Source organism: Chelonoidis abingdonii, chromosome 2 (genome assembly GCF_003597395.2).
Source record: "Chelonoidis abingdonii isolate Lonesome George chromosome 2, CheloAbing_2.0, whole genome shotgun sequence".
NCBI lineage: Eukaryota > Metazoa > Chordata > Testudines > Testudinidae > Chelonoidis > Chelonoidis abingdonii.
Window position 1 is genome coordinate 165,706,356 of NC_133770.1, and position 27,443 is coordinate 165,733,798.

General features: G+C 55.2%; 1 protein-coding gene across 6 annotated transcripts in view; it reads right to left on the reverse strand.

The window, feature by feature from the left end:
- The window catches only part of LOC116821421 (G protein-coupled receptor kinase 5-like), a 73,963-nt gene that overhangs the window by 20,759 nt on the left and 25,761 nt on the right, over positions 1-27,443 (reverse strand). For 2 of the 6 annotated variants that reach the window (XR_012655297.1, XM_032774611.2), the window contains exons 1-3: positions 24,438-24,540; positions 8,465-8,560; positions 1,350-1,462 (exon numbers count right to left, since the gene is read on the reverse strand). The exons of 1 other annotated variant lie outside the window; for it this stretch is intronic. Coding sequence is in view for 4 of the 5 variants with exons in the window: in XM_032774611.2 (XP_032630502.1) it covers positions 1,350-1,462; positions 8,465-8,560; positions 24,438-24,471 (243 nt within the window). In the remaining variant the exon portion in view is untranslated. Of the gene's footprint in view, positions 1-1,349; positions 1,463-8,464; positions 8,561-24,203; positions 24,274-24,437; positions 24,541-27,443 lie in introns of those variants that run through there. 3 more of the 6 variants (XM_075062779.1, XM_075062778.1, XM_075062780.1) reach the window with 3 other exon arrangements.

Below are 27,443 nucleotides of genomic sequence, written 5' to 3' on the forward strand. Positions count from 1 at the left end.
TAACACCAGATGCACATGGATTTCAGATCAGAACTGCAAGTTAGCTAATGAAAAAAGCCCAAATCTTCTGGTGTGACCCAGAGTGAAACCAAGCCCTGCTGGGCAGACCAGGCTTCCAGAACCAGGAAACCTTCGAGGGGAAAAACAAAAAGCCCTTGAGAACGCCAAGATATGATTTCACTAGGAGGCCTGACTGAAGTTACACGTTATCTGGATGGAATTTTTGCACGGGTGCCTTAGAAAGGGCTGTGACACGCACTGCCCCCATAGCACTGGTGCAAAGAGTGCACTTTAGCAATTCCATTTTCTCCTGCATCTAAGAAGCACCAGTCCATCGCCAACACCTAACAAGCCAATAACAGGGAAAGAACATAGATGGAAGGCAAGTGACCTTTTCTCCCTCATGGAAACATCCTAGTGAATGCCATAGGAAATCACCACCTCTATGGAGGCTGGTATTTACAAAGCCATTTGAACAGCAAGAGAAGCTTGGAACCTTTCTACAGAATTCAATGGCAGAGATATTCTCTATGGCCCCATTCAACCATAGGTGTCTAATTGAAGCACATGAGTCGTCCCAAAGCCCTGCACAACTGGGACCCCACAGCTCTGCTGTAGAATTCAATAGGATGGTTCAAAAGATCCTCATTCAATCTTACATCCTATGAGGCTTTAAGAGCAATTTCCAGTCCCCGTGAAGTTGTGTGGGACATTTCCATAGGACTGTTCTGATCAGGAGCTATAGGCACGGTGCAGGGTGGGTTTTCTGTCTCACTACACATGTTCCTGAGAGACTTCCAGCTCCCAGAGAGATCAGTTATTGGCAGAGCCAATGCTACATGGGAATTCCCACAGCCCATACCACACACCCCTACATCCACTTTCCCCTTCCCTTCGGAATCCCATTGCTTTCCATTTGCTGCATCCCTTCTCGCCCCTCCGACAGAGCAAACACGGGGCTCCCTACACTCCATATATTGCAGTGTCATCCCACCTGCCAGTGCCGCCTCCCAGCTTTTTTGCTACCCCAAGCGGCAATGGGGGAAAAAAAAAAAGAGGCCGATTGAGCTGCCACCAAAGAGGCAGACAGGGAGTGAAGGAACCACCGCCGAAGACCCGAATGTGTCGCTCCAATAATGGACAGAGTGCCACCCCTTTCTGTTGGCCGCCCCAGGCACCTGCTTCCTTCGCTGGTGCCTGGAGCCGGCCCTGCTACCTGCAATCGTACAAGACAGACATCCCTCCTGCCACGATCCTCTCAAAACCAGCAGGTTACTCTGGCTTCAAACTGCACCCGACCCCAGGAGCACCAGAGTCCTCGGGCTGTTGGTGACTAGAGGGGCTCTTACCACAGCATCCAGGAAGTGGATACAGCGCTGCAGCTCTGGCCGCCTCTCGCAGAACTGACGGAAGAGCAGCCGGCCAATGGGCTGCTTGTCACACAGGCTGCTGTACTCCCTTTCTGGAAAAGAAAACCAAGGAGGAGATGGGACAGAAGCATGGCTCAGGACCATCCACATACATACTGGGCCATTCTGCAGACACTGCCTTGTGCTGTGCCCCAGAGATCATCTCGCGGACAGACGAGCTCCAGGGCCACCCAGAGGATTCAGGGGGCCTGGGGCAGGGCTGGGTCTTTGGCAGCAATTCAGCGGCGGATCCCTCTTGGAGGGAAGGACCTGCCGCCAAATTGCCGCCGATCGCAGCTTCCCCCCCTCCACTTGCGTGCCTGTACTCACTGGGCGGCGCTCCGAGGCTTCGGCAGCACTTCAGCAACGGGTCTTTCACTCCCTCTGAGTCTTCCGCTGCACTGAAAAACCCGCTGCCGAAGACCCGGAGCGAGTGAAGTGCCCGCCGCTGAAGTGCTGCCGAAAACCCAGAGTGGCTCGCAGGGGCCCCTGCAGGGCCCAGGGCAAATTGCCCAACTTGTCCCCACCTCTGGGTGGCCCTGATGAGCCCTCCCAGCCCATAACCCTCCACAGCTCTGTTCCCAAACGACTGGGTTCTGCAGAGCACTGATGAAGGAGGCACACAGCTCTGCAGAGAAGCATTTCTTTAGAGCACTGCTGCATCAGGCAACAGTGCAACCAGGCCATGGGATGAGAGCCACTGCCCTGCTTTAAAGTACCACTGGCCGCTTCCCTGCGCACACCTGGATCGCTGTTCCAGCTGGTGGACACTGGGTGGTGAAGTGGTAGACAGAGAGCATTGCTGCTGGCTGGTGGGTCACAGAGAAGCTGTGATTTCAGCCCAGATCCAGCCAGTAACTCTGCAGGTGAGCCCCTGAGCTGAGGCAGAGCCATAGGAATGTCCATGGGGCTCTTCCCAGGCCCGATGATCCACCCACACAGAGTCACTGGACTGGGCTCATGAACAATATTTGTCTGTGGGCCACTGCGCAGCCTTCTGCTGCAAAGGCTCTGAAAGCAGCCCCTGAAACAGGAAGCTGCTCCCCCAGCCAGCAGGTTTCAGAGCACCTGCATGTCGCTGCCTTGGTTAAAGGAACAGATGGGCAAGAGTTAAACACTGGTTTGCACAAACCACACCTGTTGCCTTAGCTGAAGTCACTGGAGCGTCCACTGCATAGCATGGCTGGGATTTCTAGGGGACCAGCTCCTCAAGACAGTGCGTGTCCCCTCAGAAAGCCTCCTCCACAATCCCTTTTGCCCCAAACACATCAGTGGCCCATGATCGTGGCCTCTGACCTCGCAGAGGCTCAGGTGCATCTGGACGCTATGCCAGGCCTTGCTGCAGCTGTCTCCAGAGACTCCCCAGGGCAGAGGGTTCTCATGCATCAATCCTGCATAGCGTGACAGGGGCCCAGCTCCATGCTGGGTCCAGCTGCACACAACGAATTCCAGGCCAAAGCCCCCAGCAGCTGCAAGTTGTGAGTTCTAGCAAGACTAAAACATTGCAAATGTCTTTCCCTCCACTCCTCTCCTTTCTCTGAGCTGGAAACTGACCCCCCTGGCCTCTGCCTAACCACATTCCCAGGCCATATAAACACACCCGCTCCTTGGTGTTGCATCCCAAGTCCCAGTGGAAGAAACAGCCAAGCATGCATTAGGGGAAGAGTCACTGACATCTCCGAGGGAGCATGGGAGAAGGACACACTTATCTTGGATTCTGAGAGCGCCTGCGCCAGCACCCTCCCACTCAGCGCGGGCTTCCCAAGAACCCTGGTTCCACCAAACTCCGCTGGGTGCTCAAGGGACAATGTTCCTACGCTCACCCTCACAGAGTCAGCAGCAGATCTGCCCTGGGTTCAACAGCTCTGCAAGATGTGAAGTACCCTCCAGAGGCTGGAGGGGGCCGGGGCTAGTTTTCTCCTCTTGGGCTCAGTCCAGCTTTTGGGGGAGCAAGAAAAGCACCAAGCGGGCACTGCTGATGTCACCCCCCCCCCCATCATATCCCCATTAATGGAGGGTCTGGCCTGAGTAAGGGACAGTGCCCTCCCCCCCCGCCCCCACACACTCCCGCCAATGTGGACACTCACCATCTACCTCCTCCAGTCACTCTTTCTGCGTTGGGGGAAGGTCCCAGAGGAGCTAGGGCCAGGCTTTCTGAGTCCTCCCCAGACACCATTCAGACCTGAGCTAGGGGCATAAAGGGCACTGGTGCCATGCGTGGATTGTCCCAGCCAGGGATGAGGACCAGATCTGCCCTGACTGTATTACATCCCATCAGCTGCCTTGGATACTGCTGACCACAAGGTTTCACTGGGGACCCAGAGGTTGCTAATGGAGTGAAACTCCCCACCCCCCCGTTCTAACCATTAGACCCCGCTCCTCTTCCAGTGCTGCAGACAGAACCCAGGTGCCCTAGCACCCAGTTCCCAGGGCTGGGCTTGCAATTGGGGGGCAGGCCAGGAAGAGAAGATTCACTGGCACAGCAAGGCTGCGCATTCCCCTGAGCAAACAGCTCCAGAATAGAGCTGACTCAGAGCCGGCAGCCCTCCCAGAGAAAGAGCCACAGCCCTTCTATCAAGGGCTTATCGCCCCGCTGCCCCCTTGGACTATTAGCAGGTTTGAACCCGGGGCCATGTGGGGTGGGGTGGGGTGGGGCGATGCCAGACACACAGGGCCATGCGATGGTGGTCGGATGTACGGGGGCGATGTTGGCACACAGGGCCATGTGACAGGCCAACAGAGGAATGTGCAGGACCGGGATACTATTCAGGAAGATCTGGACCACCTTGTACACTGGAGTAATAGGATGAAATATAATAGTGAAAAGTGCAAGGTCATGCACTTAGGGATTAATAATAAGAATTTTAGATATACGTTGGGGACGCATCAGTTGGAAACGACGGAGGAGGAGAAGGACCTTGGGGTATTGGTTGATAGCAGGATGACTATGAGCCGCCAATGTGATATGGCTGTTAAAAACTGTCAATGCGGTTTAGGATGCATTCAGGCGAGGATATTTCCAAGGCAATGAAGGAAGAGTTTAGTGCCAGTTATTACGCGCTGGTGAGAACCCCACCATTGTAATACGGGGTGCAGTTCTGGTCTCCATGTTAAGAGATGAATTCAAACTAACAGGTTCAGAGACGGCTACTAGGTGATCGTAGGTAATGGAAAACTCTGCCTTATGAGAAGGAGACTCAAAGAGGCTTGGCTTGTTAGCTCAGGCCAAAAGAAGGCTCTCAGCAGGGGAATATGCTTGCTATCAATAAATTATATCAGCGAGGGATTAATCAGAAGGGAGAGAAATTATATTAGTTTAGTACTGAGCCGCAGAGGATATGGGTAAACTGGATTTAGGAATTTAGATAACCTTGAATTAGACGAAGGTTTCTAACCATTAGGGAGTGAGTCTGGAACGGCCTTGGCGAGGGAAGTGTGGGGCAAAGACTTTATGGCTTAAAGGCTAAGCTTGAGTAAGTATATGGAGGGGATGTTATGATGTGTACGTTAATTGGGCAATTGGATTTTGGATTATCGGCAGCATAAGTCTGCTCATATGCGTAGGGGATGTTGGATTTATGGAACTGAGTACTGCAGAGGAATCTTTTGGTGCTGGCTTGGTTCGAGTCTGCCCCACATTGCTACAGGGTTTAGCTGATCGCCATATTTGGGGTCGGAAGGATTTTCCTTCCAGGAGGGAATGGCAGGGGCCTGGAGTTTTTTCGCCTTCCGTCTGCAGCGTGGGATGGGATCGCACTTGCTGGTGGATTGCCTCTAAGACAGCTTAGGCTGTCAATCTCAATTTTGAGGATTTCAATACTCAGTCATGGTTCGGGGTTGTCTTAAATGTGTATGGCAGGGTTTGTGGCCTGCTTGTGAGGGAGGTCAGACTAGATGATGCATATTGGTCCTTCTGACCTATCGAGTCTAGTGAGGAACCAATGCACGACACTCAAGTGATGAACAGAATGTTCTTAAATGCTTTTTTATCTGTACTGTGTAGGCCTCAGTGTCCTTAGGCAGTTCTTAAAGTATCTGGCAGAGCAAAGGGCAGTGCACCTAAAATGCTGACACTCAGTTCCTAAGGCACCTGATGCCTTTGGGTCCTCCTCTGCAAAGTTGCAACTGTAAGGTGTTGGAGACAAAAGAGATCAGGGTGACCGTCCTTGGCCCGGAAAAGGAGCCCCTCGAAGCAGAGAGGAGAGGCTGAGGGGCTGTTAGTCTGGAGCTGGCTGAGGGCAGATTTGGGGGTCTAGCTCATGCCCCAGAATTGACCCGGCCAAGGGTCTGGGTTTGCTGTATTACAATGCTCTGTCTTAGACACCTGTTCCTGTCATCGAATAAACCTCTGTTTCACTGGCTGGCTGAGAGTCACGTCTGACTGCAAAGTGGGGGTGCAGGACCCTGTGGCTTCCCCAGGAACCCGCCTGGGTGGACTTGCTGTGGGAAGTACATGGAGAGGCAGAGGATGCTGGATGCTCCAAGGAGAGACCCAGGAGGTGAAGACATGTGAGCTTCTTGCCCTGAACAAGTCTGCTCCAAGGGAGAGGAGGCTCCCCAAAGTCCTGACTGGCTTTGTGGGGAGCTGTTCCAGAGCATTGCCCGGTGACTCCGTGACACACAGGGCCGTGGGACAGTAGGGGAGTGTACAGGGCAGGGTAGGGGCGATGCCAGAAACACGGGGCCATGCAATGGCGGTGGGACGTGCGATGGCAGGGCAGCAATGCTGGAAATGCCGGGCCATGCAATGGCAGGGGAGTGTGTGTGGGGGGGGGTGGCGATGCCAGGAATGCAGGGCCATGCAATGGCAGTGGGACATGCAATGGCAGCGGGGCGATGCCGGGAATGCCGGGCCATGCGATGGCAGGGGAGCGTGCACGTGTGCGCAGATGCCAGGAACTCGGGGCCATGCGATGGCAGGGGAGCGTGTATGTGTGTGTCGGGGGAGGGGGGGGCAATGCCAGGAACGTGGGGCCGTGCAATGGCTGCAGGGTGTGCGGGGGGTGATACCAGGCACGCAGGATTACCTACAGATTGCACGTTTGCAAAAAACCGAAACAGCAAACATAGGACAAGCTTCTGCTTCCCATCTCCAACCTGCACATCTTCTCCTGGCCCCTTCAGTGCTCCACCCTCCCGGCTCCCAGTGGAGCATCGAGCGCCAGGCTCTGGGCAGCTTTAGCATGCGCCAGGCCGACTCTCCTGAGAAAACTGCAGCCCGGCTGTGGGCATCAAGCCTTTGGGACTCCATCATCCCCAGCCCTGAACACCCTCTGCTCATTGTGCCTCTCGAGGCCCTGCATATGGCCCTCGCTCCCACCCTCCCACACAGCCCTGCTCCCTCCTGCTTAGGGCCCTACCAAATTCACCATCCATTTTGGTCAATTTCACAGTCATAGGAATTTAAAAATAGTTAATTTCATGATTTCAGCTATTTAAATCTGAAATTTCAGGGTGCTGTAATTGTAGGGGTCCTGACCCAAAAAGGTCACAAGGCTATTGCGGGGGGGGGCGGGCAGGCGTCACAGTACTGCTATCCTTACTTCTGTGCTGCTGCTGGCGGTAGGCTGCTGCCGGCGGTAGGCTGCTGCCTTCAGAGCATGGTGCCTGGCCAACAGCCCCCGCTTTCCAACAGCCCCACTCTGAAGGCAGCGCAGAAGTAAAGGTGGCAATACTGCAACCCCTTAAAATAACCTGGTGACCCCCCTGAAACTCCCTTTTGGGTCAGGACCCCCCATGTGAGAAACACTGGTCTCTCCCGTGAAGTCTGGTCTTTTGTGTGCTTTTATACAGATTTCATGGTCCGTGACACGTTTTTCATGGCCATGAAGCTTCTGTCGCCTTGGTCCTGGAGTACGCCCCCCGGAATGTGCCCCTTCTTGCACCAACCATTCCCCCTCCACAGCAAGAGCCACACCCTAGCCCCTCCTGAGCTGCCCTGCTCAGGTCTCTCCAGTGCCCCAGGGGTGCCAGCTCCTTGGTGCAGGGGACACTTCTCTCTGGGCAGATACGGTGGCCTAGTATATAACACTGTACACCGTTATGCTGACGCCCGCCTGCCCACCTGCTGCTGCCGCGGGTGGCTGGATGAGCTTTGTGCAGCTAATGGCTCCCCTAGACCCCAAGTCCCGTGGGACCCTGAGGCCAGCAGCAGACATGAGGGAAAGGCCTAACCCCCGCTGCAGACTCAGGAAGGGAGCTCTAGGGAGGTGGCACCCCGCTGAGGCTGGCTGTACCCAGGGGGTTTAGTCTTCATGCTCAAGTGCAGCTCCCTCTAAGTCCATGTGTGTCGCTGGCAGAGGGCGCCCCAACCCCTGCCAGGGAAGGGCCAGGTTAGTCACTGACACTGATCAGGGACGTTTGTGCACCAGGGTGCCCGAGCGGAGAGTTGGGTCTGGGACAAGGTGGGGGTGACGCAGAGTCAGGGAGCGCTGCAGCTGTATCTCCAGACACGTAGCCCACCGGGCCTGCCCTGCAGGAGGTGCTGCTTTCCTCCCACCTGCACTTCTGCCACACACGCCGCCCCTCCCCACCCGGGCAAGAGCGAGTGCATGGGGGTAGTGCCTAGCTGTTCGCAGGCAGCGCAAGTGTCCCCAGTTGTATGCATGGAGCACACCCTCTCTCCAGCAACACTTAACAGCCCCAGCCTTGACCTTCTTCCTGCCTCTCTGCCCCACCCTCCTTGGGCTCCTGATAAGCATCTCTCCTCTGCGCTGGCAGGAAATGATCACAGGCTTTGTTGTCAAGTGCAAGAGCTGTAGCATGGAGCTCCCCATGGGCCCCTGGCATTTCCCACTGCTCTCTCTGTATCCATTACTGCGCCACACTGGCTCTCTCGGCCTCTCTGCTGAGCGCAGCTCGGTGTGCCAGCCTGCTCTCCCCGCACGCTCCCCTCCTTCCCTGCCGGCTTGTACCTGCTTATTCGCAGCAGGCACCCAGGCTCTGCGGCAAGCAGGTTTTGCCAGTTCTTGCAACACAATCCCCGCACGCCCCTGCACGAGGCTTGTCTTGCTGGCCAGCTCCGGGGAGCAGCCGGGTTGAGGCTTGCCGCTTACCCAGGCCTTTCCGAAGGTCATCACACTGGCTGATGTGTGGGAATCTGAGGATCTCTTTCCATTTCTTACTCCTCCCTTTCCGCTTCCCTCCACCTCCTGCAAGGGACAGAGAAGGGGGCAGGAGAAGGAGAAATTAATCCAGAGACAACAGCCGTTGTCATTAGAGCCTGGACACTGAAGAGAGGGACAGACCGTGAGTGCTCATGCAGGAGGAACAGCACTCATGGCATCAGGATAGTGATGCTTCACCCGCCAACCAAGGACTTCAACGCACCCTTAACCCAGTCCTCAAAACCCTCCTGGAGATGTGGGGGAGAATACTCCTCCCCAGGGGAAACTGAGGTGCAGAGAGGGGAATGGACTTGGCCAAGGTGAGGCTCAGAACTGGGCCCTGAATCCACTTCAGACACCAAGGGAGAAAGAGAGAGAGTGCAGATGATGCCCCTTCTCAGTAGTTTCTACAGGACTTTTCCCCCCATTAGATCTGCAGTTTTCCCTCCCCGCCATTGCTGGAGCATCAGAATTCGGGAGAACAGGATCAACTTTACTCCAAAAGGCCCCAGCTCACACTGGGCACCCAGGGCAAGGCAGGGGTGACGCAGAATCAGGAAGCACACGGTCTCCTTTTCACACTGCAGAACAGGGATGATCCAAACCCAAAGGGAAAGAGACTCCCCGTGATGTCTATGGGGCTTTGGAGCAGGCCTTCGACGTGGAGAGGAGCTTCCTGCTCCCAAGCACAGGGGACAGCCTGACGGGGCCCTGCAAGGAGCAGCTCCCAGGCCCCATGCCAGTCAACAGGAGACGCGCCCACTCCTGTGCATGGGCTGGCCTCAGGGTGCTTCGCAAGCTGTTAACCAGTTGTTCCCTGCCCCATCCAGGCAGGCAGCTACTGTCACCCCGTGTTACAGGCGAGGCAGAGGATGATTCAGCCCAAGAAGTCACCCCCCTACCATGTCTGGAAGGGAAAGGGCCACAGTCTGTGTGTTAATGCACAAGCAGTTGCACTCCCGGCTCCCAGCCTTGTGCTGGCCTGACCCAAAGACACCAGCCCCACCAGTGTCCATTTGTGCACGGTGCTGAGCGCACCCAGGAGTGGCTGAGCATTGTGGGAAGCACAGCACCTCTCCCAGGGGCTTGGCATCTTGCAGGATTCGGCAGGAAAGAGCCCTGGTTTCCAAGCGCCCTGCAGCCCCATGGTGCCGCTTATGGCTGAAGTTGCAGAGGAGCCAAGTCTGCACAGCCTGGTCTCCCGCGACTGAACACGCTGTCTCTCTCCGCTCTGCTGTGTCTGAATGCACCGATCAGTGACTTGCTTTCCCCCCACAGCTAGCTGCAGCACAGTAATACGCACCCGTTTTGCTCTTCCCCGCACAGCAGCACTAATATCGCAGTGCAAACCATACCCTGACTGCAGGTCCGGGCAGGAGAGGGGCAGCCCCGCTGCCAGTTCTGACGGCGGCGACCTGGCAGGCAGGCTGCAACATGGGTTTTCTCCACAGGAGCTGAGCCTAGAAGCCAGAAGGGGTTTGCGCTTCCTTCAAGAACAATGCCCCGTCCTCTGCGCTAGCTTGCTAATAACCATCTGGTTTCCTTATCTCTCAGGCTGGTTTATTGTTCCACACGCCATTCTCTGCCGGCCGGACTTGCTGTCACCTATCTGCCCTCATCTGCGTGCAGAGGATGCAGGCCTGACTCTGAAGGAATGAGCTCATGGCCTGGCACGCTTCCCCAGGGGACAGACAACCTGCCCAGCCTCCCTGGCAGCTGCCTGCCCACCACAAGCCACGCATTCCTCACCCCACTAGCATCCCCTCTCTGTCCAAGTCCTGCAGGTCAAGCAGTGGCTCTGGAGAGGAGTACCGGGACCCTGGGAGTATATTCAGTGGGGAGGGGTGGTCTTTTCATACTATGAATGCACAGCCCCTAGTACAGTAGGACAGAGACTCCCTGGTGCAAATAAATAGTAAGTCTCCAAGATCCAGAGCAGAGCTCTCAACCTGCCAGGGAGCGACATGCACAAACGATCCATCCAGGGACAGTAAAGGAGATCCCTGGGAGATCCCTTCCTACACCATCAAGGCAATGGCACTGCAACATCTATTGTTGCGAATTCCTGGCATTTAAAATAACAGAAGGGAGGGGGAGTGTGTGTGGAGGACACCGCAGGGAACGCTGCAGGATCACCCCAAGGTAGAGGAGAACCCTGCAGAGACATCCCTAAGAGATGTTCCCAGCCCAACACAGCACCCACCATGCCCTGGCAGAGTGCACCCACATTCATCATGGGGCCCTCCTCAGCAGGGAGAAGCAGCATTTTGGATTTGTTCGTTATGGAGTGACTGGACGGCGTGCCAAGGGCAGCAGCCCAGTCCCATCCTCTCATGGGGTTCCCACAGCTACGGCAGCAGGGACAGGTGCTGCACACACCAGTCTACTTCAATCACAGCCTGTGGCACCGGCCTGGGCCTCCCACCCCGACACCAAGAGGAAAGGAGGCCAGGGCTGCAGAACAGCACAGATGAGCTGGCCGAGGCAGACACCTGCAGCAGGTGGGTTTAATCCAGACAGGCATCTTACCAGCAGCTCCAGGGCTTTCCCGGGGCAGCCACAGCCCACGTGGGCGTCCTGCTCACTCCACACCTGGCTCTCCGACACGTACAAAGGCTGGAGAGCGGAGCCTCGCAGCAGCAGGCAAGGAGCTACCATGGCCCCACCTCACTTTGCTCCTACTACGCCCATGATACTGCATCCTCCTCTGCTCCCACCAGCAGCACAGCCATGAGAATGGGCCTGCTGGGTGCTCCCTCTCAGGAGGGCAGCCTCACCCGGCCTCACCCCTGCCTCCAGGGAGGGCGAGCAAGGAGCAGCTGTTGGGAGTTCCCAACCCACAGTACTCCTTGCAGGACTGAGACGCCTGCCCCAGACAGAGCAGCCACGCGCAGAGCTGCGCCTGTGAGACTCCAATGCTATTGCCCAGCAGCTCCCAGGCCCAACTACTGGCTGCAGACACACAGCAGGTACCGTGGAACTTGCCTTTGGAGCCTGAGAGCATAAGGGACTGGCGACCCGAACGGCATTGCATACCACTAGCCAGAAAGGGTTTGCTCTCCCACTCTACCCTGCACAGGGCTGGCACGTCCAGTGCCTAGAGTGCCAGATGGCATGTGGCCTTTGAGAGGGGGTATCTTTTGTACAGGTACAGCATGGCTCTGCCTCACCAGCAGGCCTCATTCTGCCCTCAAGAGCCCCAAAGGGGCTCAAACACCATGGCCCAGTCAGTTCTTGGCCTTGGCACGGAGTCCACAAACCAGGGGCGAGTCAATGCCAGCTGTGACATCAGCAGGAAGGACTAGGCCAAGAACCCAGCTTGCTACCCTCACTTCACACCTAGGCCCTGCACAGCTGGGAGAGGATAGCTCCCAGCCACACACACCCCCACCTGCCCCAGGAACAGAGCTGGGTGGGGAAACACGGAAAATTTTCAACCCAAAAAAACCCTGCAAGTTTTCCAGAAATTTTGCAAAAAAAAGATTCCCCACCCCCATTCTGCTCACAAGCCAGTTCGTGGTTACAACCGACAAAAGCCGGGAACCAAGGCAAACTCTGAGACGTGGGGAAAGGGAATGAGCTATGGGGAGCCTTCAGGATCATTGCAGGGTTTCTATGGACTCTTTCTTTCCATAGGCACGTACACATGCCTTTCACTTATGGAGTAATCCCAGTGGGGATCTCACATCAGCATTCATTCCAGCTGCTTAGGGCTGGGTGTCAGCCAATAACAATCTCCACCATTGACCAGCTGCCATCTAAAAGGTCCAGTTACGTCAGGCTGAGCCAACAGGAAGCCAGGACCCCGCTACAATGCTGCTTGACAGAATCCCGGGGTCTTGTCTGCAGAATCCTGGCCAAAGGCCCCAGAGGGCCCATGTTTCACCAAGTCCTCTAGGGATTTGGTCCAACAGAACTTCCTGCCGTAATCAATTCACTTCCTCATGCATGAATAGGCCAAACGTCAGAGTGCTGGAACTGGACAGCAGAGCAGTCCCAGGCCCGGCAGTAAATATGATGCAGGAATTACACCAACTTCTGCTGCTACGCTAATTTGCCTCTGTCTGTTCCCAGCCAACAGGGCTGTACCTGGTAGACACACCATCTGGAAAGAGTCCCTATCTCTCTGCTCCAATATGGTTTCAGGAGCTGGGGAAAACAGTGGATTCCACAGCTTCCCAGTTAGCATTTGTGGTGTGCTGAAGAGTTCATCCTTGAGCCCTAGGATATTGAGGGAACTCATCTGTTTTCCACCAAAGAGGGAAATCAAAAGGAGCAAAGCCATCTGTGCTAGGAAGTGCAGGGCGGCTGCTAGGGGCAGTTTTATCCCACTCAGCTTTTAATGCAGCATATCAGGACATTATTCCTCTCGCGGATAAACACAGAAGCTTGGTTATTATTAGAGGTAAACCAAGAGACAGCCAGGCAGCAAACCAGGGCAAGAGGGATAGTTCAAAGTGCCAGAGGGTGACACTGGAGCAGGACTTTGCTGTTCCACCAAATAGAGACAGGAACAAAATAGCTTTGCTGAACCAACCAAACCAAAAACAACAATAAATACCCCCAGCCTTTCCTGGGCAATCATCCGGCCCATTATTTCTAAAGCCTCTTTCTACAGCCTCCGAAAAAGTGAACCCAGCTGCTCCCATGGAACTGACCTCATGCCAGGGCACCGCGCCATACTCTGCAACAGGTGTCGAGCAGCATGCAGAATAAGGATGGTTTGCAAGAGTCCTGGTCCCATCTTGGGCACCGAGGGTGGGGGATGGAGAGGAGGGACAAGGCCCCGCTTGCTGTCTGGTGATGCTCACTCACGCTCTGCTTCTGGGATCGGCAGTCAGGTGCTGGCTGCCAGGAGGATGGTCTCTAATTTGGAAGGGGCGAGGAGCCTGCAGGTGGCTTCTGTTGAGTGTTTAGCACTGGGGGTGGGGGTGTCAGCTGGAGACAGATTCCCTGGCAGCTGCATTCCAAGGACAACTGTGACTAGCTGGGCCGGAACTCTCCCATGAGCAGGAGAAGCCGCTTTCAGATCAGTAACATCCTTGTTGGTTTGATCAAGGGCTTCCCCAAGGAGCCCTTCTGAGTGCGCCACACCAGCGTGCTCCAAGGAGCGGCGTGATGCAGGATGGTCACCTCCCTGCTGCAGCAGACACACAGCCAGAACAGCTGCCCGGTGGATTCCAGGCAGAGCATTTTGGCCCAGGGAGCCTAGTGCCAGGGCAGAGACTTCACACCTCAGTTCATGCTGCCGGGGGCCAGCCACCCTGGGCACAGGTCTCACTCGCAGCAGCAGGATGCTGTATCTCCCCTCAGTCCTGCTTAAAGGGACAGCATCACTCAGTGCTAATGCCATTTGCACCCTTCTGGTGACAGCCCCAAGGGAGCCACTAGCAGACCAGATCCAGATCAGCTTCCATGATCCTCACCAGCACAGACCTGGCACCAGCTTGGCCAGCCGGCTCCTTCAGCAAAGGAGAGCTTCCCGCTGGGACTTGCTGTTGGTACCAGCATCCCTAAGGGAAGGCCTAGTAAGTGCTGCACATGAAGAGAGCGCGACAAGCATGGGGGCTTTTTGCAGGAGCACTCACATGCTCTGTCCCCAGCTGGTACAGACAGCTGCCCCACTGCAGTCCAAGGAGCTGCATCCTACACCCAGCCATCAGCTCTTTGAATTGCAACCATAGTGTGCAAAGCCTGGGGGGAGGGGGGGGGGATGCTGTAAGGGCAAAGGACACTGTTAGCAATGGCCTTGCGCTAGCCTTTGCCAGCACTGCCAGTTATTAGGCTGCTGGTAAAATTCAGACAGAGGAGGACTCTGCTGTCCAGGCCAGAGACCCAAGGAAGAGAGAAGTTGCTTTTTGCTTTACCCCTGCAGGGTTCTTAGAAACCGCCTTGGGGCCAGGGGTATCCTGCTCCCTCTGCTGCCCTTCGGACATCTGGCTAAGGAGAAGACATGCTATGCTAAGCTAGCCTGCTGCTTTCAGGCAAGGTCTCAGCCAGCTGCTGAGAGCTTCTCAGGGCCAGGGACCCCGTCAGCCAGCACTGGGACCCCAGCCCTGTCTGTCACGGACACAGGCACCACGAGCCTTCTGGGGCCTGACAAGACCCATGGTGGAATTCCAAGGGCCTGCAAATGCCACTGCTCCAATGTTGCTGTGTACATGACGGTTGCTAGGGCAAAGAGCAGCTGATTTGCTGTCAAGTGGTTGCATGGCAATTAGTGCTCCTTAATGTGGAATCCCTTGATCACGCAGTCCATGTGACCCAGCAACTGGCTTCCTGCTCCCCACAGAGCCCTAACCACTGGTCTCCGGAGCACCTGAGACCACAACGGATTTCCCCAGCAGCCCAGGGGTCTGAACTCTGCTCAGCCAAGGCGGGGAGCCTGGGGGCCACACAGGTGTGCGTAACGCTGTGCAGCTAGGTGGGGAAAGACCTAGAGGTGCAGCCCAGAGACTGCCAGGCCCCACCTTACCAGCAGGGGTTTTCCAAAGCACCCAGAACTCCCCCTGGAGCCAATGGGAGACATGCCTACTCCTCACCTGGGAGCACGAGGCCCAGGCTGCTCCTCCAGTGCCTGCTAACAGCAAGGCTACACCTCCCCACCATGTCCCAGTTCCACTGATGCTCCAGGGAAGGAGGGAAGGACTGCAGCACACCCACCTGAAACCAAAGGAGGGATTTTCCTGCCTGGTCCCTCCTCGGACCAACGCCACTGAAGAAGCTGTTTAATATGGATTATTAAAGTGATGAGGCCTTGGATGACCTGGGCTGACTGCCTACTTTCCCGTGTGGATTTATTTCTTTATCTTCTTTTATAGACTTCTGTGAGCTAATAATTCTCTAGCCAGGCTGCCTCAGAAATACAAACTCAGCAGGAAAGGGCCAGGGTTCCCCTATAAACAAGACAAGGCATTCTCTTCTTCATTACTATTATGGTTGCGCCCAACAGCCCCAGCTGCAATCGGGGTCCCATTGTGTTAGGGGCTGTACAGACACATTGTAAGAGAAGCATAAGAAATTTGCTGCTAGTTTCAAGTTATTGTACGTCACTAGAAATGCAGGTGTTGTGTGTGCGCACCAAGATGTGTTACATCAGCAGGATTCTGCTCCCAAAGAGCTTTTTGGTGGCGTGTCAGCAGCTGCTTAAGAAAATGGGAATCACTGTCCAGAGGAAACCAGACAGACAACACGAACAGAGCACATTTTTTACTATATGACCACGTGTCCAAAGAACAAAGACACTATTCCCATGACCAGGCCAGGCCAGGTGAAGCAACATAGATGGCAAGGAGACTTAAGAAGCGCAGGTACATGACATCTGAGCACGACCCTCGAGCACAACCTGGGCGTGGCTCTTAAGAAGCGCCTATAAGCTAAACAAGAACTCTGTGCTGAGCTGCAGGAATCAAAGGAGGGACAAGGCCGTGCCCTTCTCAACTGTACCAGCGGAGAGGGCACCAACCCCAAATTCTCCCCCTTACTCCTAACCCCCTTGGAGTTAAGAAGTTACAAGTCAATACATCAAAACACTGGCTGTTTTGTTCCCAGTTCCTAGGCCAGTGGGTTCAAATTTTGTCCAACCACGAGGTCAGGTTGGCAGCCCGAGGACCACCCTTAATTAGCACAAAGGAGACTGATGCAAAAGTCAGTCTTCAATGCCGCTCCCCAGCTGAAGCAGTGCAAGCTGGGACTTGTAGGCTGCTCCACTGCATTACAGTCCAGGGCAGATGCAGGCAGGTTGCATAGCTCCATGGCTGCTGTTTGCCTAGGAGGCGGAGGCTACTCTCAAAGGAATGAGACGCTGAAAGGGGCTCGCTGCTAGAAGGGGCCTGGGACTCCTGGAGGCCGCTGGCAAATGCCATGTAACATAAGCCAGAGACGCAGGTTGCTGGCGCCGCTGAGGACTGAAGCCCCTTTCCCCTCACTGGCTCACGAGACTAGTAAACCCCACACTGTGTCACATAGAAGAGTGGGACAAATGCTGTTCCAGCTCCTATCCAGCAGCTTGTCCCATCTGTCACGGAGCAGCTCCTAGAGCCAAAGGCCTGCCCCATCCCCAAACCTGAACTTCCCTGCTGCCAGGGCAGCCTCTGATGCCTTGTTCTGCCACTGCTAAGAAAAGCAATGGATCCCTGTCCTGCCAGAGGCCAAGCTCTCCACCTGCCCTGCACCCAGCTCCCCATGAGGACTCTGCCTGTTCCATGTCACCCTGCAGATGTTTGGGTTCGCAGCGATAAAGCCAGTGCCATTAGCTGAGCTGGCTCTAAACACCACAGGCAGCCCCCCACTTGCTGGAATTTCTGCTTGGAATGGCTGAGCATGGCTCAAAGTCCTGTACAGGGTTTGTTCCCTCACAAGCTCAGCCCCCACCCATATTCACACTGTCTCCCCACACAAACGCAAGCGGCCGAGGGGGTGCCAAGCAGAACCAAGAGCTGGCGGGCACTGCTCAGGCAGCACGGACGCCCGCCTCAGTTTCCCTGCGTGACGAACTGGGACTGTTCTTAATGTTTGCTCTGAATACTGTGTTGGTGCCTCAGTGTCCCCTATGCAGTTCTTAAGTATCTAGGTGGTGGAATAAGGATGTGTGATTGCTGCAGAGCAAAGGGCCAGTGCACCTAAATGCCTGGCACTCTGTCTCCTAGCAACTGATGGCCTGGGCCCCCCCTCCTCTGCAAAGGTGCCAATTGAAGGTGTTGGAGACAAAGAGATCAGGTGACCTCCTGGCCCCGGAAAGGAACTGAGCAGAGGAGGAGGGGCTGGAGGGGATTGTTAGTCTGGAGCTTGCTGGGGACTAGGAGTGAAGTGCAGACCTGGAGGTCTGGCTCACTGCCCCCCAGAATGGACCCGGCCAAGGGGTCCTGTTCTCTGTACCTACAAGCTCTGTTTTAGACCCTGTTCCTGTTATCGAATAAACCTCTGTTTTACTGGCTGGCTAAGAGTCACGTCTGACTGCAAAGTGGGGGTGCAGGACCCTGTGGCTTCCCCAGGACCCCGCCTGGGTGGGCTTGCTGTGGGAAGCGCAAGGAGGGGCAGAGGATGCTGAATGCTCCAAGGAGAGACCCAGGAGGTGAAGATGTGTGAGCTTCTTGCCCTGCAGACAGTCTTCTCCAAGGAAGAGGAGGCTCCCCAAAGTCCTGCCTGGCTTTGTGGGGAGCTGTTCCAGAGCATCGCCCGGGGACTCCGTGACACCCTGTAGCGGCAGTTATCCACGTCCCTGAGGGATTGGGACCCCAGCCTCCTTTTCTGAAGCCATGGCCAAAGCTGGGGTCCCAAGCTCTCGGGGACGTGGGTAACTGCCCCCACAGAGTGCACGTGTGCAAATGCACACTTCAGCTTTGCAGCTTGAGAAGGTGGCCCTGGGCCTCTGTTCCGCGGGAGATTCTCAGGCCGGGAAAGGTGTTAGAGGAAGAGGCCCAAGGGCCATGGCACTTCTCTGCCCCCCTAATGAACAGGAGCTGGCTCCCGCTCCCCTACACAACGGCAGCCTATCACAAGGAGTGTCCCCAGGGCAGCTCTCCTGATTTCTCGTTTAGCACATGGTATGGGGATGGCTCATGTGTTGGCACAGAGCTCCCCAACTCGGATGCCTGCGGATGCACAACACTGTGTCATGTCCTGCAGGATCTCAGCCCAGTTCCTAAAGCAATGGGCACCACATCTCACAGACAAGCCTGTCATGGTGATCCCCATCGCTGCAGGCTCAGCAGCGACACCGAGGAGCCAATGGCCCTTGGGGACACTCTCCCCCCCAGAGGACTCTCTAGCAGGGAGGTGTGGACGCAACCTGTGGGAGGGAGGCTCTCCTTCCTAGAGCAGCCAGCCTCTTGCCACTTGCTCACATCCATCACTTAGCCCACCAGAATCCTTCCACTCCATAGGAAAGGTCTCCGCAGCTCCACCCTTCTCCCCCTGCACAGCCTGGTAGCGCTAGCTCTGTGTACAGCCTCCCACTCGACATGAATAATCCACTACTAGCTTAGCGTGCCAGACTGGGGGGAGAGAGGGTAGGCATCGCAGCTCCAGGCCCCTGCAAGTTACTCACCAGAGCTTCCATTTCCTCCTTCACATCCCCTCCTCTCCCAGCTCCCTCCTTCTGCAGCCGAGGGGCAGCCCTGGCAGGAGGCAGCAGCTCCCCACTTGCTGAGACAGATGAAAAGCAAAACTAACAGTCCCTCCTGGCCTTTAGAGTGCAGGAGATCTGCATAGCAAGGGTTGGGGGGGGGGGGTGCAGCCTCTAGTCCCTTCATCATCATGGGGCCACAGAGGCCTGAGATGGGGGAACCAGCCTCCTAGGCACCCACTTTGGCTCTAATACCTATTGCCCCACGAGTCTGTTTCTTTACTGCACTTAGCTTTACCCAGCAGCTCTGGACCGAGGTGCTAAGTGGAGACCCCAACTCGCCTGGAGTCATGCGGAAGCCCAGCTCCGTTGCTGCTCCTCAGCAGAGACTCTCCATGAACTGAATTTCCCAGGGCAATGGGACACTGTGGGCACGAATGGGATCGCTGGTCCCAGGCCCAGGCCCAGGCCCAGGCCCAGGCTCCCGGCAGCCTTGGGTCACCTTGGACAGGGAGGCAGAGCGAATCACACCCTGCAAGGGGGAACACAGACCGCCCAGAACTCCAAATCTGAGCCGTGACCAGGGCGTGCCTGCAGAAGGGAGACCTGGCGGGACAGAATCCCCCACCACATTTATTAAAATCTCATAACATTGGGGCCTGGAACCATGTTTTTTTAATGATCACGTTGCCGATATTGAACCACTCTCTCAGCCTTGTACAGAGATTCAGAATTTTAGTCCCAGGGTAGGATGACACTAGAACAACTCGGCTGTAGCATCGACACTTCCTCCATCCACAGGAGGGGGGTTCCCATCTGTGTGGTTAACCCACCTCTCCAAGAGGCAGTTGTGAGGTGGCTGGAAGAATTCTTCCATGGACCTTGCTGTACTACACTGGGAGTTAAGCCAACCTAACTACATCACTCCTGGCGCACATTACTTCACAGCCCCGCGCAACATAGCTAGGCCTATCTCATTTTTAAGTGCAGACCAGGCCTAAAGCGGAGGGATTGCTCAGACAAGAGGTTTCTGATTCGGGCAATAATCAGGAGAGGAAAATGATCCCTAAAGCATTTGTGTCTGAAATTCATTAATGATGGGAAAGAGCTTTGACTTGAGACCCCCAACTGGTCTCTCTATTCCCAACAGGACTGGAACAGCCCCAAGCCAACGGCAGAGTTGGCCAGTAGCTAGTTTGATGTCCAGAGGTGAGTGCCCAATACAGAGGCTGGGAGTGGAGTCGTCGTTGGTTAATAGGTTCCTTAGCTCCAAGTGGCTTTTATAGAGTGAGTCCCCGTTTTATTTATTCCAGATCACTCAGCAGCACCTGAGCAGGACTCGGCCTGAAGCAGAGAGACTCCAAAATTCAGCAAGTCAAGACTAGCTCCTATCACACAGGGCAATATTAACAAAAAGCACCCTGGCTGTGAATTCTGGCCTGTGGCTTTCAGCTCTGGTTATCTACCCCCCTGGGCGAGGAGGTGGCTTTTCTTAATTTGAGACAAAGAGCTTTGCATTTGCTGGTTCTTGGAGAGAGATTTCTCCCTCTTTCACTCTGCACAGGAACTGAAACCCCCAGCCTGTTCCTCCCCTGTGTTTTAATCAATTTCAATAACAATCTTACTAATCTTACTCGTACTTCATTTCGGTCATCAGCACTAAGCCACGATAAGAATGTAGACGTCTGGCATTCTAATAAAATTACATTCTTCCATGTGTTTTACATTGATTTTAAATAGAAAGGGCGGCCAGTGCCAGGCTTTGCCAAGCTGTCGCTGTTTCCTCCTCTTTCTCTTCACTTTTATTTGAGTTTGAATTCTGTGTGGTTGTTGAAAGGTGCCAGGCTGACCTTCCCCTCTGGCCCATTCAGCCCTCGGCCACCTTTAAGGCCTTGTCATCACTGCTAAACAAGAGTGTTTTTACCAGAGATAGTAAAACAAGGTGAGGTCAGCACTATCCTCACCTGGGATTGGCCTCAACTAGTTTGCCTCTCAGTAAAACCAAAGTGCCTTGTCGTCCCTGTGTTTAGACCTCGGGATACCGTGTGCAGTAGTTAGCTACCCTGATGTCAAAGACACTTTTTTTTTTTTTAAGTAAGGAAGACACAGCTTTAGATTGAGGGCCCCACTTAGCGCTACCAGTGAACGGAGTGACACTCTGCCACATTTCACCAGGGATCCACTGAGCGTCTCAGCAGCTAGTTAAAAACAAAAACACCCCACACGCCACATTTCAGCCACTGCTGCTCCATGCTGGGTTCAGACTGCCAGCCAGTCTTATCCTCTCCTCTTAGCAACAGGATATTCTGATCGAGCTAGGCAATGACCCAGGCAGTGACAGTTAGCTGTGCCTGCTGCAAGAAGAGGCAGTGGCAAACCAAGACAATGGAGACCCTTCCATTTTTAAACTTCATAAAGAAACCCCCCCACAAATTTGGCAAGAAATAATATGAAGTAACATCAAATGCTTGTTTAGGAGAATAAAACTGAAAATTACCATCACAATCAGAGAAATCAGTCAACGCCATGCTGTGCCATGCCCACGAAGGAATGAACTCCTCCCCTCTTCAGCTGCAAAGTCCAGCATCATCCCTGCTGTGCGGCGGCGATGCACCGTCCATTCACTGCTGCACTGGCCACCTCTCTTTCCAACAGCTCCACTCGTGAATGACAGCTCCTCGCCTAGAGTGCCACCCCCTCCATCCACATCCCAAAAGTCAACCTCACAAGCCATATGCTCTGTGTCCTTCATGGTCCAGGTCCCTCAGCAAATCCTCTCCACTGCACTGCCAACTCTTTCCACCTCCTTCTTCACAAACCACCTACCAATGGCTCCCTTCGGGCGGATCCTGAGGCCCCTGCCCAGCTCCCGCTGGCCTCTCTCCCCGCAGCACAGCTGCAGGCCCCACCATTCTCTCACTAGGTGCTACGGCCATGACCCTGGACCAGAACAAGACTCATTTCAAGAGCATCTGATCACTAGGGCCAGCAAAGGTCACACCAAAATAGCCCTGGAGATCAGGGCCCTGTTGCGCTAGACCCTGCACAGACAGTCAGAGACAGACCCTGGCCCAAAGAGCTCACAACCAAAATAGATAAGGCAGATGCAGGTTGGTCGGAGGGTTATTACTCCCTCTTATTTCAGATGACAATGAAGCACAGAGACATTAAGTGACTCGCCCAAGGTCAAGCAGGGAGTCTGTGGCAGCGGGAGGTCTTGAGCTGAGTTCTCCCAAGCCCTAGCCCAGTGAGTTAGCCACCTGGCCACCCTCTCACCTTGGAAGCAAGTGGAGGGTCAGTCCCTCTGCTTGATTCCAATACAAAGGCCTGGAAGCGAGTCGCTGAGAGGGTATTGGAAGGTTTGTGTAAGAGTGAGACACCATCCCCCTGACCAGCTATGGAGGAGGGGCAATGCAGGGGAGCAAGTACCCCACTTAGCCAAGCGCAAGGGAGGGAGGACCATACCCAGCACTTACATGCAGCCCTGGGAGCCCTGGAAAGCTGCTAGGGAGCGCCTTGAGGGAATTCCCCCAGCTTCAGTCTCATGCTAGAGAAGGCTGCATTTCCCCAGTAAGCAAAACAGTGGGGCATGGGGAGCAACGATGTCTCTCTCCCACTTCTTGCACAGAGGGGCCAGGCGGCTCGGTTACACCTGTGAAGCACTAGGAAATACTTGTTCAAGGTCCACTGGGCCATCACGAAACAGAATGGAGCTTGCAGCTGCCTTGCCAAAGGTTAAAAGCAGCCTCCCCATTTTCCTGCACTGTTCATTCCAGTTCCCTCGAAATATTTACATAAGCATTAGCGAATGGATGGAAGCCAATAACCCCCTTGCTTTAACTCTGGCATTTCTCCCCGCACTCTACTGCTGCTCACCTCTCTGGGTAGGAGCAACCAGAGGCGCCTTTCTCAAAGACAATGCTCTGGCTGCTGGGCAGGAATCACTGGGTGAAACTCTCTGACTGTGTGCTGCAGGAAGGCAGCCTGGATGATACCAACGCTCCCTTCTGGCCTTACAGCCGATGCAGTGTGAACATACACACACCCCTCTTCCCAAGTGACAGGTTTCAGTGCTTCCCAGGTCCCTCGCACGCTAAGCCTGCAAACTCAGAGCCCTGGAAACTTTGAGGGGAGCACAGAGCCGCTCTCTACCACTGACAGCCAGCGAGGAGCTCTTTGCACAGCCCAGCCCCTCTGCAGGAGAACCAGCACTCAGCCACACAGAAGGCGCTGTTACAGGACAATATTTGGAAGCCGCTATCTGGATATAAAATAGACAGCAATGGGGATTGCATGCCAGCCCCTCCCTGAGGTCTGACACACTGAACCCCAGACCCAGTCCAGGTCACACACACCAAACTCCTACATCACCTGCAAAGGCAGGGAACCTGACGCGAGCCAGGCTGGGGAAGGCAAGCGAAACAAATCCAGACACACCTCAAAGCTTCTGTGCTCCCAGCCCACCCTGCAGTACTCAGGGGCTCTGTCTGGGCTTCCGGTATTTCACTGCCTGAGGGCTGGCTCTCCATACGGGTCATCCATGCCCCATACGTCACAGGCTGGGCTAGTTAGGACAGTGCCTGCCGTTAACCGCGCTCTTTCAGCTGGAAGGCAGCCAGGATTCTTGCTGGGTCCTTTGGCCCATGAAAGGGAAACATAGTAAAGTCAGCTTGATGTGCCAGCATACAATCAACTCAGATTGTTAACCCATCACACCCTGCAGCAGTGAGACTGATGCCCAGATGGGGTCACGCGCCCTGCCTGCTCCAAACACACGCTTCCTGCAAATACAGCTCCACTCCCAGAGCAGTAGCCTGCCCTGAATCACACCCTGCACAAACTGATAGTCACATAACCAGGGCCCTGGGCGACCCCTTTCACTTACTCCCAGCTCAGATGTGAGGGGAAGCTTCGGGGCAAACTAATGTCTCGGGGGGAAGGGGGTTGAGGAATCTACTGGGCCAACACGCCCTAGTCAGACCCAGCAGGCAGGTCTGCTCTGCTCCTGGGCCAGCAGCTCCATAAGCCAGGATAAGGCATCTCATGTTGTCAGCCCCAGAGATGGTTCCGTGCTCCCGGATACCAACCGTGGGAGAGCCAGGGTGGGTCAGGACCAAGAGACCCCACCTTGCAGAGCATTGCTAATGGGCTGTGGTCATGGCAAATGTACACACTTAGCACAGGACACTGAGCAGGAGCACCAAGCCAAGTCTCTCCCACTCCCACAGCACCAGCCTGCATCTCCCCTCTGCACACAACCCCATAGCACCTGGCCAAGTCCCTCACCCAGTCAAGCCATGGCATCAGGCAGGGACACCCTCCTCCAACACACACACACACACACACGCACGCACACACACACACAGCCCCACCACGGTACTGGCCTAGATCCCACCCACGCACCAGTCACTTGGACAGCTTTTCCCAAACCCCTTGGCATCAGACCCTACACCCAAACCAGTGCCTCCAGCCCCTGAGCTGACCCTCCTGACCCACACAGAGCGGGTCCTGCTCCATCCTGAGTGGCAGACACCGCACTGGGGCAGGCTGCGCTCCTTGGCGTTATTTTTAGCACCTGCAGGCAGGGTGTGCGTTTACAAACAGAAATGCACTATCACCTACCGAATACAGTGCTGGCCATGCGCCAAGCCGGCTAGGACACAGTCAGAGGGTGGCAGAGTTTGGGGACAGGGTTTAACTGTGTTTCAGAGTCCTTCAGGCAATGATCTCACACTTTCCATTCGTCCCAACTGCCTTCCAGATTGCAGTGAGATCTCCCCACCCACCCCGAGTTCCACATCTGCCCTCGCCATGTCTCTCCCGCCCCCTCAGCACTCCCAGGGGAGAAAGACTCACTCACTCTTTCATTCAGGCTGCTCCGCATCAGCATTGGGCCTGTGTCCCGGTGCAGAGCAAGAATCCCCAGTGTGTGTGCATGAGAGAAGGCAGCGAAGTTTAGGGAGTGTAGGCCACAAAGCCACATTACTCATCTTCTCCCACCCCGGCCCCTAGCTGTTAGCCCGAGGGAAGCCAACATCTCCTTAGAAGGCCTGGACTGGAAGGGGGACTCCAGGATACAGCAACAAGAGCTAGAAGAAGGAATCAACCCGCGCCCTGGCCACAGCCTGTGCCTGAGCCTGACAAGCTTCTCCAATGAGTCAACCCTCCAGCCGCCAGAGTCTGCAACCCATTAGCAAGTCCATGTTGACTAATTGGTTTGCCACAAAACAGGAGGACAAGCCCAGTCACTTTCACACAATGTCGGTGGGGATCCCCGTTCTATTTTCCCGAGGAGGATCCAGCACACAGACAGCAACCAGGTTCAGGGCTGCCTGACACACTCCTAACACAGAGAGCTGGGAATCTCACCCTCCAGCAGCTGGCCAGATGCGTACTGCATGGGAGCCCAACGAGAGCAGGGTTTCTGGAGAGAATCCCAACATGCAGCCTGGTTTAAATCAGGTCAGAAGTACTAAGACAGCTCTGCTGTGGGTCCTAGCCGAGCCTGCACAATGAGCGGTGCAAACAAAAAGCCCAGGGTGATGAGCAGAACCTCCCCAGGCCGCATTATTTGACCTGAACCAGGCCTACTAAAACGCGCGCCTGCCTTGAGCGTCCCCCCGTGCTGCCCACATCACCCACTGAGAACTGTGGAGCCAAGGGGAGGTCACAGGTGGGAATTGTTTGTGTCTCAGTGTAGGCACAACAGGCCCAGCTACTATGGTGGGTGCCGTACAAGAGACTGTAATAAATCAATCCATCCCAGCGTGGCTCCCGAAGGCTTTCTGGAGCCCTCCTTAAACATGTGAGTGTGATGAACTGGGAACGTTCTTAATGTTTTCTCTCAATACTGTGTTGGTGCCTCAGCGTCCCCTAGGCAGTTCTTAAGTATCTGGCAGACCAAAAGGCCAGGGCACCTAAATACCTGACCCTCTGTCTCCTAGCAACTGATGGCCTGGGCCCCTTCTCTGCAAAGGTGCCAACTGAAGGTATTGGAGACAAAGAGATCAGGTGACCTCCTGGCCCGGGAAAGGGGCTGAGCAGAGAGGAGGGGCTGGAGGGGGGTTGTTAGTCTGGAGCTGGCTGGGGACGAGGAGGAAAGTGCAGATATGGGGGTCTGGCTCACTGCCCCCCAGAATGGACCTGGCCGAGGGGTCCGGTTCGCTGTACCGACAAGCTCTGTTTTAGACCCTGTTCCTGTCATCGAATAAACCTCTGTGTTACTGGCTGGCTGAGAGTCACTTCTGACTGCAAAGTGGGGGTGCAGGACCCTGTGGCTTCCCCAGGACCCCGCTGGGGTGGACTTGCTGTGGGAAGCGCACGGAGGGGCAGAGGATGCTGAATGCTCCAAGGAGAGACCCAGGAGGTGAAGCCATGTGAGCTTCTTGCTCTGAACAAGTCTGCTCCAAGGGAGAGGAGGCTCCCCAAAGTCCTGACTGGCTTGGTGGAGAGCAGGTCCAGAGCATCGCCCGGTGACTCCGTGACAGTGAGATCCTACATACACTCTGACTTCCGAACCCCTATGTCCAGCCCTCCTCGTAACCCCACAGTGCGGAACCCTCATGCATAGCCTCTCGTGAGCTAGCTCAGCTGCAAACCCCCGACACAGCCCAAAGGGAGAATCTACCCAACCCAGCAAGAATGAGCTCCTGCAGCACCACAGGTGCTGCTTGGCACAGCCAGCTTGCATGAGCCTATCACAAGTCTCACAATACTTTGGGTTTCTCTTGAAGCCCCTGCTCTTGGAGTCCAGAGGAGGAGGCCAGAATCTCAGCTATCACTAACGCATGTGAGTTTCCCACCCTCCTGGTTGTGGAGATCCACAAATCTGGAGCACCTGGGTTGGCAAAGCATCCTGCTTTCCCTCAGGCATGCTGGGGACCAGAGAAGCCCAGGCTTGGCTACGCTGGGGGACAGCAAAGGTGGTCAGGCCCAGCTGCGGCATTGTCATTTGGGGGTGGGGTGAAGTTTGGATTAAAGCACTGAAGAGAGAACTACAATCCTCTGAGGAAGGGGCCTTGCTGTGCTGCCTACGGGAGGTGGGAGGAATTCGGAGTCGTGCTCAAATATCAGACAGACTGGAGGGATGGGGTAGGGGTGTAGATTCATGCCAATCTCTGGACAGATCACTAGTACAGCTAAATACAATTACAGAGCAGCCCAGGTTTCACTAGGCCATAGAGAAACTGCCGAGGGCTCACCCCCCATCAATCCAAGTGATACAGCAGGTCAGAGAAAGACACGGAAATTGAACCCAGGAGTCCTGACCCATAAGGTTTTTCTCCATCTTCTGGGCAGGAACATCACCACACGGGTCTCCAGCACCTTCACACCTCAATGCACTTTACAGGCTGCCTGTCAGCAGAAAGTGCGACAAGCAGCTGCCTCTCCCTGCTTCCCCAGGGGTACTGGAATGCAGCAGACACCCCAAAGCCAGAGGCTCCCAGACCACCAGAGCACCTCAGTGGGTGGGAGCTGGGTTTGCACTGGCGCTTTAATCCCTAATCTAGAACAATCCCTGGGACACTGGCCATTCCCTAGTCTGGGATCTCTCTGGACACTTTTACAGCCCTTATCGCTGTCGTCACTGAGTATCTCACACTCATTCCTGCAGCTGAGGCTCCTGGCCCCGGAGGCAGGGAAGGGTTAGCATCTGTTTTCCAGATAAGAAACTGAGTCATAGGAGAGATTAAGGGTCATACAGCAAAGCCGGAAATAGCACCCAGCTCTCTGTGGAGTGCAATAATCCCTAGCCCATCCTACATAACCCTTGGCTATGGGGCATGAGAGGCCAGGAGAGACAGGCAGTTTAGTCTCAGGGTCTGCCCTGGTTTTCCTTGCCTTAAAAAGGAATTGCATTCC